This window comes from Mus musculus, chromosome 6 (assembly GCF_000001635.26).
Source record: "Mus musculus strain C57BL/6J chromosome 6, GRCm38.p6 C57BL/6J".
Classification (NCBI taxonomy): domain Eukaryota; kingdom Metazoa; phylum Chordata; class Mammalia; order Rodentia; family Muridae; genus Mus; species Mus musculus.
Genome location: NC_000072.6, coordinates 101142406 through 101159336, shown reverse-complemented (window position 1 = coordinate 101159336; position 16931 = coordinate 101142406). Strand labels below are relative to the sequence as shown.

At 46.2% G+C, this 16931-nt stretch overlaps 1 protein-coding gene and 1 pseudogene across 2 annotated transcripts in view; both read left to right on the top strand.

Annotated features, from left to right (window-relative positions):
* The window catches only part of Pdzrn3 (PDZ domain containing RING finger 3), a 228291-nt gene extending 218561 nt beyond the window's left edge, over positions 1-9730 (top strand). The window contains exons 6-10 of one of the 2 annotated variants that reach the window (NM_018884.2): positions 2325-2423; positions 3405-3467; positions 5042-5143; positions 6002-6118; positions 7269-9730. In NM_018884.2, the coding sequence (NP_061372.2) occupies positions 2325-2423; positions 3405-3467; positions 5042-5143; positions 6002-6118; positions 7269-8825 (1938 nt within the window). In that variant the 3' untranslated portion in view covers positions 8826-9730. The remainder of the gene's footprint in view (positions 1-2324; positions 2424-3404; positions 3468-5041; positions 5144-6001; positions 6119-7268) is intronic. The other variant, XM_006506405.4, reaches the window with a different exon arrangement.
* Positions 9731-12728: 2998 nt separating this feature from the next.
* On the top strand, positions 12729-13997 carry Gm19726 (annotated as a pseudogene).
* The last annotated feature ends 2934 nt before the right edge of the window (positions 13998-16931 follow it).

Here is a 16931-nt window from a genome sequence, read left to right as displayed (position 1 = left end):
TATGATATGATCTTCCTGATTTCATATGCCACTCGGAGCATATGTCACAGAGTCATGCCTGGCTATGATAAAAGATCCCAAGAGCAAGCTTGGCTGCCTTGCTGTCAAGTCTGTGACTGATGGATGCAGGAGAATTTAACTTGTCCTGTGGACAGCTACCCGATACCACCTTCAGTTAAGCAGACCTGCCTTTGGTTGTCAGGGCAACGTCATAAAACTTTCTACTTCCTTTAACTCCTGTGAGTTCTTCAGTATTACCATGACGCACACTTCCAGGAGAGCATCTTCACTAGTTTCTTAAGAGACTGTCATCTTGGAAGTCACACAAAGGAGAGCCTAGCCTGTTCCCTCACATTGAGTCCTACTGGAAATGGAATTACAGTACTGTTTGTCTCTCGCCTTTGTCTTCCTCCAATCTTTGCCTATGATCTTGCTTTCTCTCCAACCTGTTCCTGGACCAAATGGGTCCTGCAAGTAAGAGCCCAAGGCTCAGTGACAACATTTGATCTGCACCTGCCTAGGAAGACCTGAGCCATTAATCACGAAATCTTACTAATTTCAGCACAGTCTTAGTCAGAGTCCAGTCCAGTGACGGCACTGAGAGGTGTTGGAAGCACAAGTACGGTGTGCTGCTTGTATTTGGAGGGTGAAAGCTAGTTAGTTATTCCAGAGGGTCTGCAGGTTACCCCCATGATTAAATACACCCCTGAAAACCAGCCTGCCTAGCGCACTCACAAACAAGGAAGGAAATTTCCATCTAATGCAACTAGAGCATTAGAAATTAACAGTTTCGTTTAATGAGAATTTACCATATTGTTAGAGCTATCATTAGGAAGTCACTGAATTAATTAACATATCAGTGATCAGAAAATAAACCAAGAGCATCTTATTAAGGAGAGGCACTCAGCACCAACAGCTCTTTGTAACCACTGGTTACTTGTGACCCAAACGTAATTAGTAAATTGCCACTCACTGTGGGTCAGGCCCAGTGCTGTGAGCCTCATCTCCCAGCCCAACTTGTGCTAGTGAGCAGATAAAGGCTTAAACAAGTCAACAAGCCCTAGATGGTGAAGCTTCTAGATAAAGGTAGACGAGGGATGTGCATAGAGGCCTGCATTCATAACCATCTTACACACGACTGATCAGGGCAGTGCCCACCTAAACCTAAAGCCAAGCTCCTCACACGGGTCTAGGGACCGCCACCTGTTCTGGCCCAGGAGCTGTTCACATACACCTTGCTTCTTTCTCCCCATTTACAAGGCTTTGACACACTGGCCTGGGGCCTTTGTGCCCTGTTTTTCTGCTTTGAGGGCACCAGTGCCATTGTGCACCTTATCCTTCATGAGGGGAGGTTTTATTCCGCAAAGGCTGCTGTGCCCCTCACATCCTCTAGAGATGCCTCTTGGAAGTGGCTCTCATAGAGTATCCTGAAGATGCCATCTCAGTGCCCTTCCCACCCTCCCAGCAAAAACTATAAAAATCAGACCAAAGAGCTGGCTGGATAACTTATTAGCAGGTAGCCCCTCAAACTGACCCCAGAGCTTGCAGCAGCACCACCCCTGCATGAGTCACTGGCAGAGTGAGTGGCAGGGTGAGAAGGTTTGTAAACCACTCGCAGAGAGCCAGAAGTATCCTCCCAGAACTCCCAAGACTTTCAAAGTTCCGACTTCATTCGGAAGTGCAGACTAATTGGCACAAACAATAACATTGCCTGTCACCGTGGGTCCCAGCATTGGGCTCAGTTTGCTACTTTATCTTATTTAATTTGCAGTAACAGTGGCCGAAACTAATTTTCTACTGTAAATATCGCAGCTGTTGTAGAAAGCATTAATTGCACACTATCACGTTACTCTCCTTCTTGGATCAATTTATGCGTAATCTGTTTGCAAGTTCTACGCCTGTGCATATTAAGGGGCTCAGCGTGAGATGATCTAGCCCAACATGCTAGAAACGTTTGTACCGAAGTGGCTGGAACATTCGGGGTGTGGAAATATTATTGTTGGTGGCAGACATTGAAAGAATGCTTTTTAAAAGCCCTATCCCTGCGGTCCTGACGCTGACTGAAATATGGGTAATTTTTCTTGGGGAGGATCAATAAAATAACTATTTTCAAAATGACTTTATATTGACTGAGAGGTCAGAAATGCCCAGGGCATTGATCCCATGTCCATAATCACTTTTTGTTTGCTAAGTTAACTGGCTCTACACAGTCGAATGCAAAGAAATCCAGTCCATCATTTAGACCAAATATTTCCAAAGCATTTGACATGCTCCTGGCTCCCCTTTCCTGCCAGAATCTCACAGAGAAGGTTTTCTTTGTGTAGGAAGTGGGCCTCTACAGGATGAACAGCCAGGACAAGCTGGGTCTCACTGTGTGCTACCGGACGGATGACGAAGATGACATTGGGATATATATAAGTGAGGTACGAAAGCTAAGGTTTGGAAATTAACCTCTCAAAGCCAAAAACGGTTGTTTTTCTTTGTATGTGTTCAGAAACCCTAGACCAAGCTCCTCAAAAGGATCTTTGGAAAGATACAGGATGCGGGTGATGCCCCACCCCCACCCCTTTATCGCACTCCATGGAGTTACATCTTTACACAGGGGTTATGTTCTAATGTCGGTACATAAGGCAGAATTACCCTTGAGAAGTTGCAAACCAACCATAAAATGGAGTCGTTTCCATAGTCTGCGTGCTCAGCCCCCAGGGAAGAGCAGCCTCGCACTTCCCCATCTCAAGTGCAATGGGAGGCAGAGAGACAGATAGCTTTTAAAGTCTCTCTCTCTCTTCCCTGCCATAGCATGCAGTCATATACATCAAACGTAACTTACGTAGGCTTACCAAAGTACATAGATGAAAGATGTAGCGATCTTTCTAGAAGAGATGGAGTGGAGAAATTGGCTTCACTATGAATACTTTCCTATGCATGCAGCGTTCTTCCTTGTGATTGCAGAAAACCAATTTCCCAAAGAAATCAAATCTGTCTCTATGGGCTGGGCCAAGAGCCATTTCTGATAAAGACTTCACAGTCAACTCATTGGATAAGCACCACCCACCAAGCTTTGCATGTCACATCAGCATGTTTTGGGGCAACCCTGCTATCCTCAGTCCCACTTGCCCCAATTATACAGCTCACTTTTCAAGCTGTCTTCCAAAATTTGATAACAAGATTTGGTATGGAAAAATATCAAGGTAGGGCCAGGCAGCACACCTAAGGGTGTCTTCCTCCCTAATCCCTGTCTCTGGCTTGCTTCTAGTCACTCTATGTGACTGTTCATTTCTCCCTATGCACAATGCTAAGTTCTAGTTGTAAACCTGTTCAACACAGAAAGGCAAGCCCATGTATGATAATATGTTAAAGACGGCCTTTGTGTTCATGCTGAGGCTGTCTACTGTGTATTTCAGATTGACCCTAACAGCATTGCAGCCAAGGATGGACGGATCCGTGAAGGAGATCGCATCATCCAGGTAAGTGCACTTTCCACAGATGCACATCTTCAGCAAAGAAGTGAGTTCCAGAAATCGCTCTCAGGATGGAAATGCAGGGTAGGTTTAAGAACAGGAACCAGGAGTTCAGCCGAGTAGTAAGACCAACCATGTTCGATTAGTAAATGAGACTAACTAGCTAGTCACACACAGAGGCGGAAGTGAGGGTAGACCAAGCTCTCCCAGATTATGGACCAAATACCTCTGAGAAGTCTGAAATTTCAGAATTCCATATTGACCTGCCCTATGGACTTTGTTCTAAGGGTGACATCTTTACCTTGAATCCTGTTGTTCCATGTAGGCAAAATAAGACTGCTTACTTCTGTCTTCTAGCTGTAATCATTTTGGGGGAGCTGTGGGGGGGGGGGTGTTCATGGATTCCAGGCTGGTATCAAACTCATTATGTAAAGATGAACCTGAACTTCTGGTCCTCCTGTCTCTACCTCTGGCACACCTGATTGGATACAGTGCTTTGGATGGAAGCCAGGGCTTCACTCGTGCTAAGCAGGCATCCTACCATTTGATGTCTGTCAGCCCCATGACTTTTTCTAGGGCCACAGAGCCTTGGCTTCATTCTGTGGGATGGGCTTCTCTTTCTGGCTCTTCTCAGACTTATCTCCATCTTTCTAATCAGTTTATTTTTCCCATTTCACAAGCCATCATGTAGAGTTTGGGTTTCCCACCACACTCTATAGTGTGTTTCTCCAGCCTCTAGCAAGAGCCTGGAGAACTGAGTCTCCCTAGGAAAGAGTCCCAGCCCTTCACACCTGAGGGCCATAATCAGGCCCTTTTTGCTGCTACAGTTGCCTGGGAATCGTTACCATTGAAAACAGGATGTGGAAGTAATAAAATGCACCCCCAGAGTCCTGCCTGGGTTACAGACATACCCTTCCCTGTATCTGCTGTGTAATCAGGTTGGATAATGACAACCAGCGGTGTCTCCGGCTTTGCCACCTCTTGGTTCTTTGACATAAAGTGGCAAAGTCGGTTGAAGGGCTCAACTTCCAAGTCAGCAAGACTGCCACGGTGTCCCTAGAGAAGTATCAGCCCAGGAACGAAAATTTGCAGAACTCAAAGTTGCTGAGACAGGCAGGCAGATGTCCTGCTAGAGGGTTGTCGGTGTGAAGGTGAAAGCCATTCCCACTTGGCTCGCCATCCAGCCTGCTAAGCCGAGCACACGCAGCCCAAGTACACACAGCCAGCCAGTCCCTTCTCCACTGCTCACTCTCTTGTCCCCAGAAGGCACCCTGCTGCTTCTCTCCCCTATTGTAAATAGGAAGTGTCCTCTTTATGTTTCCTATTTATTCTCCTGTCCAAGCGTGGTGTCAGATTCCAGGAGTTTTCTGGACCCCTCCACATCATGGCTGCCTCTGGCTAAGCAAGGCCTTTCTTTCCAGAAACCAGCATTCTTTAAAAGCTAAATGGGATCCCTGTTGTGACTGAGTGGTGGCAGCTGCAGTTCAGAAGCACGATGGGAGCTTCTGCTCCGTGCAGCCGGATCCCTTGCTACCCACAACCACACCCACACCCACACCCACCCTTCCTAATGCTTTCAGATTAATGGCATCGAAGTACAGAACCGTGAAGAGGCCGTGGCGCTTCTAACCAGTGAAGAAAACAAGAACTTTTCATTGCTGATTGCAAGGCCTGAGCTCCAGGTAAGTCAGTGTCCTACGAATTAAGTAGGTTAGATTTTTATAATCAAAGCCAAGTCCCTCACCCTGCAGAACAATGTCAGAGTCTTGCCATCTGAGCTTAAAGATGCATGCCACCTTGAACTCGAACTTGCTGTGACTTGGGATCCATTCAAAGGTTTAACCAACCTGACAGGCCCTACCCACTGCAGGTTGACTAATAAAAGAATCATAGCAGGATTTACAGAGGCCCCTGCCAGCCCAGATATAAGTCTCACTTATTAGTACATTGAATGGAAATGAACATGAGGAATTGAGTCTTTCAAATAGTAACTAACCACATTAACCACTGAGTCTGGATACAAAGTAGCAAAGCAGGGGTGGGGGAGTGGTATTAGAAGCTTCCCCAGTGTGGTGTAGGGTTGGAGTGCCTTCAGTCTGAGGATGAAGTCCTTGCCAAGCCTATAGACTAACTGTGTTTCCATGACTCCTGGAGAGAGCCTGACAATTCCTCTTTCTGATGTAATGTCCTTTCTTGAAAGAAAGCTCCTTGCTGTGACAAAATACCTCTCCAAGCAACTTCAGGGAGGAGGGGCTTACTCTGATCCAGTTTGAGGGAAGGGGCGGCCTGGCAGGAAGGCTAAGCAGGGTATGAAGTGGCTATCAGCATTGTGTTCAGTCACAGAGCTGAGAAATGAATACAGTGTTCAGCTTGACTTCTCCTGTTTAATGGCCACTACCCAAGTTCAGAGGCGCCCCTCCCTCTTCAGCTAAACCTTTCTGGCAACACTCACCTAGAGACACCCACAGATGTGTATCCACGGTGATTGTAAGGCCAAGTTGATAAGACGGACTCTCACGCGTGTGTCGCTGTTCTCGTAGCTGGATGAGGGCTGGATGGACGACGACAGGAACGACTTCCTGGATGACTTACACATGGACATGCTGGAGGAACAGCATCACCAGGCCATGCAGTTCACCGCCAGTGTGCTCCAGCAGGTAAACTCTGGGGCCACCCCACGCCACCCCAGCTCGGGAGAATGTGTACCTTCCAAGATGCCGACGACCATCAGAAAACGCCTGCCTAAGAGCTTTTCTGTTTGAGCATGAGAGAAATGCAAGCTGACAGCTTCCCTCACCAAACTTGTCCCTGGAAATGGCTATGTAGTTAGTAGTGAGTTCCAAACTCAAAGCAATCAATCTCCCGAGTGCTGGGATTACAGGTACCCACCACCTCACCTCGGTTATAAAGCTTTTATGGCTTAAAACACACAAAGTGGAGACACTGACACTACTCTGTTGGTGTTCACTGGGAAAATACAATTAAGTCAATGCCTGTGGAAGTCAAGCAATTCTGTGATTAACCTGAGCTGCTCAGAGCCCTGTAGCTCCCTCTTATGCCACTGCCAGTCCTAATTACCTATTTACTGAGTCTCTTGGGAGTACTTATACATTCTTCCTATTTTCGAGTTCCTTTACTATTTAGTTATTATCTGTCTTAGTCAGGGTTTCTATTCCTGCACAAACATCATAACCAGGAAGCAAGCTGGGGAGGAAAGGGTTTTTTCGGCTTACACTTTCATACTGCTCTTCATCACCAAAGGAAGTCAGGACTGGAACTCAAGCAGGTCAGAAAGCAGGAGCTGATACAGAGGCCATGGAGGGATGTACTTTACTGGCTTGCTTCCCCTGGCTTGCTCAGTCTGCTCTCTTATAGAGCCAAGACTACCAGCCCAGAGATGGTCCCACCCATAAGGGGCTTTTCCCCCTTGATCACTAATTGAGAAAATACCTTACAGTTGGATCTCATGGAGGCATTTCCTCAACTGAAGCTCCTTTCTCTGTGATAACTCCAGCTGTGTCAAGTTGACACAAAACTAGCCAGTACATTATCTTACCCATTTTATAGATTGAAAAAGTGGGGATAAGGGTCTGGCCCAGACTCATAAGAGATAGGGCTGGCCACTACCTGGACGCCAGGCCCCTCAAATGCTGCAGGCCAACCTTAGGAACTTAGAACTCAATCCAAACTCCTATCCTACACAAAAAGATCACACTGGATACCTCCTCCCAAACTCCTCCCATCTCCCCCAACTCCTGCCCCAGACTTCTCATGAACTGATTTTTCTTGTTCCTTTCTCTGATATAGAAGAAGCATGAGGAAGACGGTGGGACCACAGACACAGCCACCATCTTATCCAACCAGCACGAGAAAGACAGTGGTGTCGGGCGAACGGATGAGAGCACCCGCAATGATGAGAGCTCAGAACAGGAGAATAACGGTGAAGATGCTACGGCATCCGCCAACCCGCTGGCAGGCCAGAGGAAGCTGACCTGTAGCCAGGACACCCTGGGCAGTGGCGACCTGCCTTTCAGCAATGAGTCCTTCATCTCTGCGGACTGTACCGATGTGGACTACCTGGGCATCCCAGAGGATGAGTGCGAGCGTTTTCGCGAACTGCTGGAGCTCAAGTGCCAAGTGCAGAGCGCCAGCCCCTACAGCCTGTACTACCCTAGCAGCCCACTGGATGCTGCTGGCAAGAGTGACCCCGAGAGCGTGGACAAGGAGCTGGAGCTACTCAATGAGGAGTTGCGCAGCATCGAGCTGGAGTGCCTGAGCATCGTGCGCGCGCACAAGATGCAACAGCTCAAGGAACAGTACCGTGAGTCCTGGATGCTGCACCACAGTGGCTTCCGCAACTACAACACCAGTGTGGACGTGCGCCGCCATGAGCTCTCGGACATCACTGAGCTGCCGGAGAAGTCAGACAAGGATAGTTCAAGCGCCTACAACACGGGGGAGAGCTGCAGAAGTACCCCACTCACCCTGGAGATCTCTCCGGACAACTCCCTGCGGAGAGTAGCCGAGGGCAGTAGTGAAGGGGCCACAGCTAACATCGAAGCTTACAGGCCATCCCCCAAGAATCTGCTCGCCATCACTGAGGACCCTGAAGTAAGCACCCCAAGCTATAACCCTAGTGCCAAAGAGCTGGACCCCAGCCAGGCTTTGGAGATCAAAGAACGCCGAGGTAGCGATGGCAGCAGGAGCCCCACCGCCAGCCCAAAGCTGGGCAATGCCTACCTGCCCTCATACCACCACTCCCCCTACAAACACGCGCACATCCCAGCTCACGCGCAACACTACCAGAGCTACATGCACCTGATCCAGCAGAAGTCAGCAGTGGAGTATGCGCAGAGCCAGATGAGCCTGGTGAGCATGTGCAAGGACTTGAACTCTTCTAACTCTGTGGAACCCAGGATGGAATGGAAAGTGAAGATCCGCAGTGACGGGACGCGCTACATCACCAAGAGGCCGGTGCGTGACAGGCTGCTGCGGGAGCGTGCGCTGAAGATCCGCGAGGAGCGCAGTGGCCTGACCACGGATGATGACGCCATGAGTGAGATGAAGATGGGGCGCTACTGGAGCAAGGAGGAGCGCAAGCAACATCTGGTGAAGGCCAAGGAGCAGAGGCGGAGGCGCGAGTTTATGATGCAGAGCAGGCTGGATTGTCTGAAGGAGCAGCAGGCCTCCGACGACAGGAAGGAGATGAACATCCTGGAACTGAGCCACAAAAAGATGATGAAGAAGAGGAACAAAAAGATCTTTGACAATTGGATGACTATCCAAGAACTCTTAACCCACGGCACAAAATCGCCAGACGGCACTAGGGTATACAATTCCTTCCTGTCGGTGACTACTGTATAACTCTCACTTGTGTACATACGAGAGACCACTACCATTGGGGTAGACATCCCTGCCTCGTTCAATGCGGCAAGTTTTTGTATATATAAGCCCGGCCATCATGTTGATAGTCTAAATTTGCCACTCCTGCAACTTTGGGTGTCCTGGCTCTGTTTTCAGTGGAGGGAAAATACACCCTTACTCTCTTAGAAGGCAATATTAACAAGCAGCTTTTTTTCAAATAGCAATGGTAATTTTTTACTTGTTAACCTTTTTCATAAAGTGTTTAAATTTCCAAAAGATCTTTTATTAAGCATACTTTCACAGAATAATTTGTTTAAACTATATTCATATAAAAGAAGGTTAAACACGCTTTTTTTCTGCCTAAAACACAAAATGCAACTGCCAGTATGTATTTTTAATGGGTCCCTATTTTGTAATGTCACTTCGCTGAATGTGTTTCATACAAGTCACCATTCATTCATACAGCTTATATCAGTTGGGGTTTCAACACAAACCAGCCAAAGTCTGGTTGGTGATTTGACACACACACACATACATACACACACACACACACACACTAACCAAACTAGCAGCATTTCTAGTCGGGATATCCATTTTTAACATTTTTATGGTTAAGGTTCCCAAGAAGAGTGTCAAGGTTTTAACAGAAAGCAAAATTTCCTGCAGCTTTGTGGACGCTTAAAGCATGTTTGCAAATATTGCCGCCTGTTGGAAGAATTTGCATGTACAGGGAAGTCGCGGATGGAGACCTGTTTGTGGAGTTTTAAGTGCTCATTGTTGTAGACCTTTGCTTTGTAGATTGGAAGGGACAGACTTAACCAAGCAAGTTCACAGGATCATGATTAGTTACAAACATCAAGTAAAATGAAGTTAAAATAAATTATTATTTTCTATTTGACCTGCTCTGACATGGGTGTTTATTTTGCACTGTCGGTCCTCTGCCCTTTCTTGGTTTATATCACCGGCTGCCTCTTTTAAGTCTTTCAGACCATCAGATTCCTCCATTCAACCTAGAGACAGATGACAAAACAAGGACTGACTAGTGGCAAAGAATAGGGGATCAAAGATACCGTATCCCCCTGGGCTTTGGTGGCCCACCTCCCAGGAAGCTCCAAGCTAGCCCGGTATCCTATGGTGAGGAAAGCTTGTGAGCAAGTGCATCTCTGCCAGGGTTGTGTTTAAAAGGCAAGTGCTTTGGTTTACTCCAACTCTACTCTGCCCATCTTAACAAACATCTTGTCCAGCTTTCCACCTCTGAGATGTGTCCATCCACCAGGCAATGGCTTTCTCAGCATCGCAGATGTCACTAAAGTAGCTGAGCTTGGAGACAGGTTCCCTTCCAGGCTACTGTGACTCTCAAGATCCTGGCGGGGAGGACATGCCCCCAGTCTTTCCTAATTGTGATGTTTACATCAACTTCAGCTATACTGCCCACTGGAAAAAAAATGAAGCTAAAGATAAGATTAGGAACAGCGTCCTTTTCATTTGCCGTCATACCAGCCATCTGGTTTACTCGCTGATTTAATTGAAATTTCGGTTGAAATGGCGAGAAGGTGTCCTAGGTATCTCAGATGACGATTTCTGCCCACAGACCCCCATTTGAGCCCAAATCTCTCCTTTGGCGCTGGAATCTTAAGACTAATTACTAGTTACACATGTAACAAAACGATTTAATGAAAATCAAACACTGAGAAAAATGATTCACCACTACTAAACTATCTGTCTGCTACCTTTTCTAGAACCAGGCATGGCTAAGATAATTATATCTACGACATCAGTCTAATCAGCTCTGCACAGTGAATCAAGTTTTGTGAAGTACACTGTTAGGATATAAAGCCCCAGTAGTCCCCAGGTTTAGTTTCAACAGAGAACCATCCACAGCGCCCAAGCTGCTTTCTAGCGCCAGAACCTAGTTGACCTGCCATCCTCTAGAAAATATTTCACAGAATACAAACATCTGATAAATTGCTATGAAGTGCAAGAACGCAAACACGTGATCTTTATTTAGAAAATAGCTTCACTCCTATTTCTCTCATTAACGACAAGAGCTGCATGCATGGCCCATGAACAAAGACTACTTAGGATAGAACCTAACGGTCACAACATTTAAATAGAGGTACTTCTCATCTGGGCTCACGGAATACCTCCACATGTAAGGACCAGCCTGCACACTTAGGAGAAACACCTTAAAGTTGCTGTTCTAGATTTCCAGCTACACATCGTGCTTGGGTGGTGCAGTCTGGAGTTTCTCTAAGGTATCAACTCAGCTGAAATAGAAAAAGCATGATAGTTTCAATCAGAAGGAACTAGAAAGCAAGAACTACAACGTAGCTCATTAATAACCAAGCTCAGCAGCTGGCCCCACATCTCTTAGCAGCTCATCCTCAAGGGACAGGCAGTGTGCATGGGAACAGCCAGCTTCCATGCATTTCATCCTGCACTCTCAGCCAAAAAACTGCAAGCATTTCACTAATTGATGCCCCAGAGTGAGTCTAAGGCAGGGAACATGAATCTACCATTTCTTATATGAGCGTGTGCTCCCAAGGGCCTTGTGATACATACTTTCTGAGCTAGTGGGCAAATCCAGGGATGTCTCAGGGCAAGAGTGAGAGCACTCTCCCACTCCCATTGAGAAACCCTAGAGTCATGTAAATAACATGTACTGTTACCAAGATGTCTTTCTACTAGCCCTCTCGCCCTGCATCTAGGGCACATTTGGGAGTCTGATAGAAGCCATGGGTCTTTCTTGGGGGGGGGGATAAAAAGTACTTCTATAACATGTAAATCGAGTACAGTTTTGGAGGTGTTACAGAGCCCTCGGTGCCAGTCATGGGCTTTTACTCACATAAGAAGCCTGGGTTTGGATCAAAATATAAGCCCTATGGATTCGTGTTTCTCTTTGTGGTTGAATCCTGCAGGGCTGTTTGAGCTGAATCCCTACTTTGAATATCAAGGATGACATTTTCCCTATGACAGCCACAGCCTTTGAAATCATTAAAATTCAACCTAATCACTGGTCCCTACGATCTTAGGGGCATTATGCTAATGGCTTTGCTCATAGCTACTTAACTTTAGGAAGGGTGAATATATATAGGCTCTTCATTCTCCAGTATAACCACTCTACTGTCTGGATGCCTGTGGTTTTAACTCTTTGCAGAATGAGTCTTTATTGAACACCCAGATCTACACAACTTAATCCAGTAGCCACTAGCCACAACCAGCTACTAAACAGTTAATATATGGTAAAGCCAAAGCATGAGGCCCTGGATAGTATGTGCAGGACTACCAAAAATCAATTAATAAAATATGGTAGGTCCAAATGGAAATGGATTAGAAAAATATCACTTTTTCAAAAATCATACAAAGTTTTACAATAATTTTAATGGGAAGAATGCAGTAATTTCTAATGCAATTACAATAACTTCACCTATGTTGGGCTAAATAAAGTACATAGTTAATTTCACTTTGCAACTGAGAATACAACAAAACCTTTAAATGCCATCCGTATGTAGGAGCTGGGGCGATGGTTCAGTCTGTAACGTGCCCACTGAAGGAGCATCAGGCCTCCAGTTCACATCTTGAGTACCCACATAAAAGCTGGGCACAGTTGCTCCTGCCTATAGCTGTAGAACTTGGTATGTGAGGACGGGCTTGGGAGGGATGGCAGAGCCAAGCGGAGCTCCAGAGCTCACTGGTCAGCCTGTCTAGTCAATCAGTGAGCTCTGAAATCAGTGAGAGGCCTTGTCTCAAAAATTAGCTTGAGAGCAATAGAGGGATGCACCCAGCATCAACCAGTGGCCCCCACATGCACTTACATGCACATGTGCACCTACATACAAGCACATACATACTACAAATGCCCAAAGTATGTGGTCCTCATATTTCTACTGAGCACCACTAATACAGACAGTATTAGGTGTGTTATTCAAGGTTAGTTAATTTTTATCAACAATGCAAGCTCACAATAAGGACTTTTCCTAGGCTGACATGTTCTTCAGGTGCAGATCGGTGGTTTATCCTGTGAGGGGAAAAATGGAGCTTGAAGCCCTGAGTAGGTATACCAGCCCAGTGAACCCAGCTGTCTTCTCTCGCCTGACTATGGTACTTCTGGCCATCAGCGTGTTCTTCACTGCCTGGTTCTTCATTTAGGAAGTCACCTCTACCAAGTACACACACGATATTTACAAAGAGCTCCTCATCTCCTTGGTGGCCTCACTCTTCATGGGCTTTGGAGTCCTCTTCCACCTTCTCTGGGTTGGCATCTACGTATGAGTCTCCAAGGATTCCTACCAGGTAGCTCACCAAGTCTCTGCTTTTGTAAATTAACTTTTTACCATTGCTATGTGTCCCACCTGCTGTTTACAATAAAGGCAGATGTGTGACAAAAAAAAAAAAAGAATTTTTCCTAGAGAGATGGCTCAGCCATTAAGAGAACTTGCTGCTCTTGCAGAGGACTGGCATTCAGTCCCAACATCCACCCACTTTGGATGGCCTATATCTGCCTGTAACTAGCTCCTTCAGGGGATTGAGCACCCTCATCCAGTCTCTGCAGGCACACATACTCATATGCACATAGCCACCAACATATACCCATATATACATGTGATCAAAACTTTGGAGCTTGAGAGAATTTGGAATAAGAATATGGAGTTTAGGACAGTTAAGAACATTGGCTCCTTTTCTAGAGGCCCCAGGTTTGATTGCCAGCACCCACATGGCCCCTCACAACCAGCATCTATAATTCCAATTCCAGAGGATCGGATGCCCTCGTCTGGAACTCTGTGAGCACTGGTCATTCATGCAATGCACCGACATACATGAGAACAAAGTGCACACACATAACTTAAGAAAAAAAGTAATTTTTTTAGAAAAGGATTTTTCCCAGTAAGTGACTGGAATTGGCACTCCCAGGGTCAAACCCTTCACACTTCATCACTGTTCCAGTTCCTACTTAAGGGGCAAACCAACAATGCCCAGATTATGTTCATAATATTTGTAATACATTCACGATGCCAGTAGAAACTATTGCTCTTAAAGTAACAGGCACTTCACAGAGTTCCCTCTGGAGCTCTAAGTCACAGGATAGTCTAACTCTCCTAGCAAGAACATGTGACAAGGTACAAAAACAGCAATAGGAGATATGCATGAAGTTTTTCATCTCTTCCATGAAAACAAGAGATTCCAAATAGCAAGAATCCCAAACATGCTGAGGCAGGGCTCTACATAGCCTAGGGAACACCAGTTTGAGAACTAATTAGGATTATACACTGAAGTATGAAAATTAACCAAATAATTATGTCCTCATAGCCTTCAGAAGTAGGTTACAGGTTACTTGTTAGCAAAATTGCCCCAAACCAGGGAAACAAAAAACTTAATTCTGCCTTAAGCCGTCATGACACCCCAGCTTTATTTCTGTTACCCTATTATTTGGGCATTTCAGGATTTCTGTGGAGCATCAACTAATTAACAGGAAATCACTAAAATGAGATAAGATGCAAGAATTCTCATGCAAATGCTGTGGTCTTCAATTTTGATTAAATGTGAATTCCCCTGCAGCACTTTCAGAACAAAGCATGCTTCTTTGGGTTTTATTCAGATCGGTTTTTTTCTGTGTAAATGGCCAGCTTTCTCTTTAGCTTCCAGTTACAATAATCCTCAAAGGGCATGGGGTATGAGGACATGAGCCTGTGACTAGGTTTTCCTTCTAACCAGCAGGAACTGACCTTGGTACACTAACATTCTTCAGAAATAATGAGCCTTCCTTCACTGGTTTCCCAAGTTGAAACATATTCTTTAATTCAGTAAGTCACCAAATACCCTTAAGAACTCCATGGATTTGGCAGACTTCACCAATGTCCTGAAAAAAATATATATATGCTCAGTCTAGGGCTGAGCAGGTAAAGATACTTGCAGCTAAGCTAGTGACTTGTGTTCAATTACTGGGACCCACATGGTGGAGGGAGCGAGCCAATTCCCACAAGTTGTCCTCTGACCTCCACAAGAGCATGTATGCGTGAACACAAAATAAATAAATGTCAAATATCAGGCAGAGCTCAGGGAGTCTTGTAGAAGAATGGGGGTTAGAATTGAGCAACCCAGAGGTGGAAAGGATGCCACAAGAAGACCTACAGAGTCAACTAACCTGGGTCCATGGGGACTCACAGAGACTGAATCACCAACCAAACACCATGCAGGCCCTGGACCTAGGCCCCCTATACATTTGTAGCAGATGTGCTGCTTGGCCTTCATGTGGGTCATCTGCTAACAATTGGAGCAGGACTCTGTTGCCTGCCTTGGATCTCCTTTCCCTACCTGGACTGCCTGGTTGGGCCTCAGTGGGAGAGGATGTGCCTAGTCCTATTGGGACTAGATGCCCCCAGGGTGGGGTGGTACCCAAGGGGGGCTTCCCCTTCTCTGAAGAGAATCAGAATAGGGATTTGTAAGGATTAGGATAAAAGGAAGAAATAGGGGTTCCAATCGAGATGTAAAGTTAATTAAGTAATTGATTAATTGATTGATTAATTGATTGATTAATTTAAAAAAGAACCTATGAGATGAGTGGGTTTGCTATTCATAGTTCACAGATGAAGACAGAAAGCTTGGAGAGGTTGGCTGTTGTGAGGCCACTGGGGCAGCTGACACTTGGTAGCTCTGTGCCCCACTTAATCACTATGTTGGCAACCTATACCACCAAAATGGGAGCTCAGAACTCTCCACCCTAGGAGAAGCTGGAAGATTGTTGGGAGCCGCGCCCACATTCGCCGTTACAAGATGGCGCTGACAGCTGTGTTCTAAGTGGTAAACAAATAATCTGCGCATGTGCCAAGGGTATCTTATGACTACTTGTGCTCTGCCTTCCCCGTGACGTCAACTCGGCCGATGGGCTGCAGCCAATCAGGGAGTGACACGTCCGAGGCGAAGGAGAATGCTCCTTAAGAGGGACGGGGTTTCGTTTGCTCGCTCTCTTGCTTTTCTCTCTCTCTTGCTTTTCTCTCTCTCTTGCTTTTCTCTCTCTCTTGCTTCTTGCTCTCTTGCTTCTTGCACTCTGTTCCTGAAGATGTAACAATAAAGCCTTGCCGCAGAAGATTCTGGTCTGTGGTGTTCTTCCTGGCCGGTCGTGAGAATGCGTCTAATAACAATTGGTGCCGAATTCCGGGACGAGAAAAAAACTCGGGACTGGCGCAAGGAGGATCCCTCATTCCGGAACCAGAACTGCGGATCACGTTTATAAAGGTTCCCGTAACACAGACTGTTGAGAAGGATTCAACTGCCGAATTCAGAACTCATCAGCTGGGGAACGACGGTGATAAAGGTTCCCGTAAAGCAGACTGTTGAGAAGGATTCAACTGCCGAATTCAGAACTCATCAGCTGGGGAACGACGGTGATAAAGGTTCCCGTAAAGCAGACTGTTAAGAAGGATTCAACTGTATGAATTCAGAACTTTTCAGCTGGGGAACGAGAGTACCAGTGAGTACAGCTTTACGAGGTAAGCCTGGCCTTGAACTTTCTAACGAAATTCAAGACAGTCTATCAGAAGTAAAGTGGAATATGTTTGGCCTTGAATTTTTTCTAGTGTTAGGAGCCCTTTTGTTCCTTTTCACATGTTATATAGTGGTTAAGGCAGGGCTGAAAATTCTGGATGAAATTCAGGGCAGTCTATCAGAAGTAAAGCGGGGAGAGAGAGTAGGAGCAAGGAGAAACGGTAAGTATACAGGCCTTTCCAAGGGTCTTGAACCCGAGGAAAAGTTAAGGTCAGGTAGGAATACCTGGGGAGAGATTAGAAGGAAGAAAAAGAAAAAAGAAAAGAAAAAAGATCAATTAGCGGAGGTCTCTAGGAGATACTCGTCACTAGATGAGCTCAGGAAGCCAGCTCTTAGTAGTTCTGAAGCAGATGAAGAATTCTCCTCTGAGGAAACAGACTGGGAGGAAGAAGCAGCCCATTACCAGCCAGGTAAAGTGCTAAGGAAGCCAAAAGCGGCTGGCGAAGGCCAGTTTGCTGATTGGCCTCAGGGCAGTCGGCTTCAAGGTCCGCCCTATGCGGAGTCCCCGCCCTGCGTAGTGCGTCAGCAATGCGCAGAGAGGCAGTGCGCAGAGAGGCAGTGCGC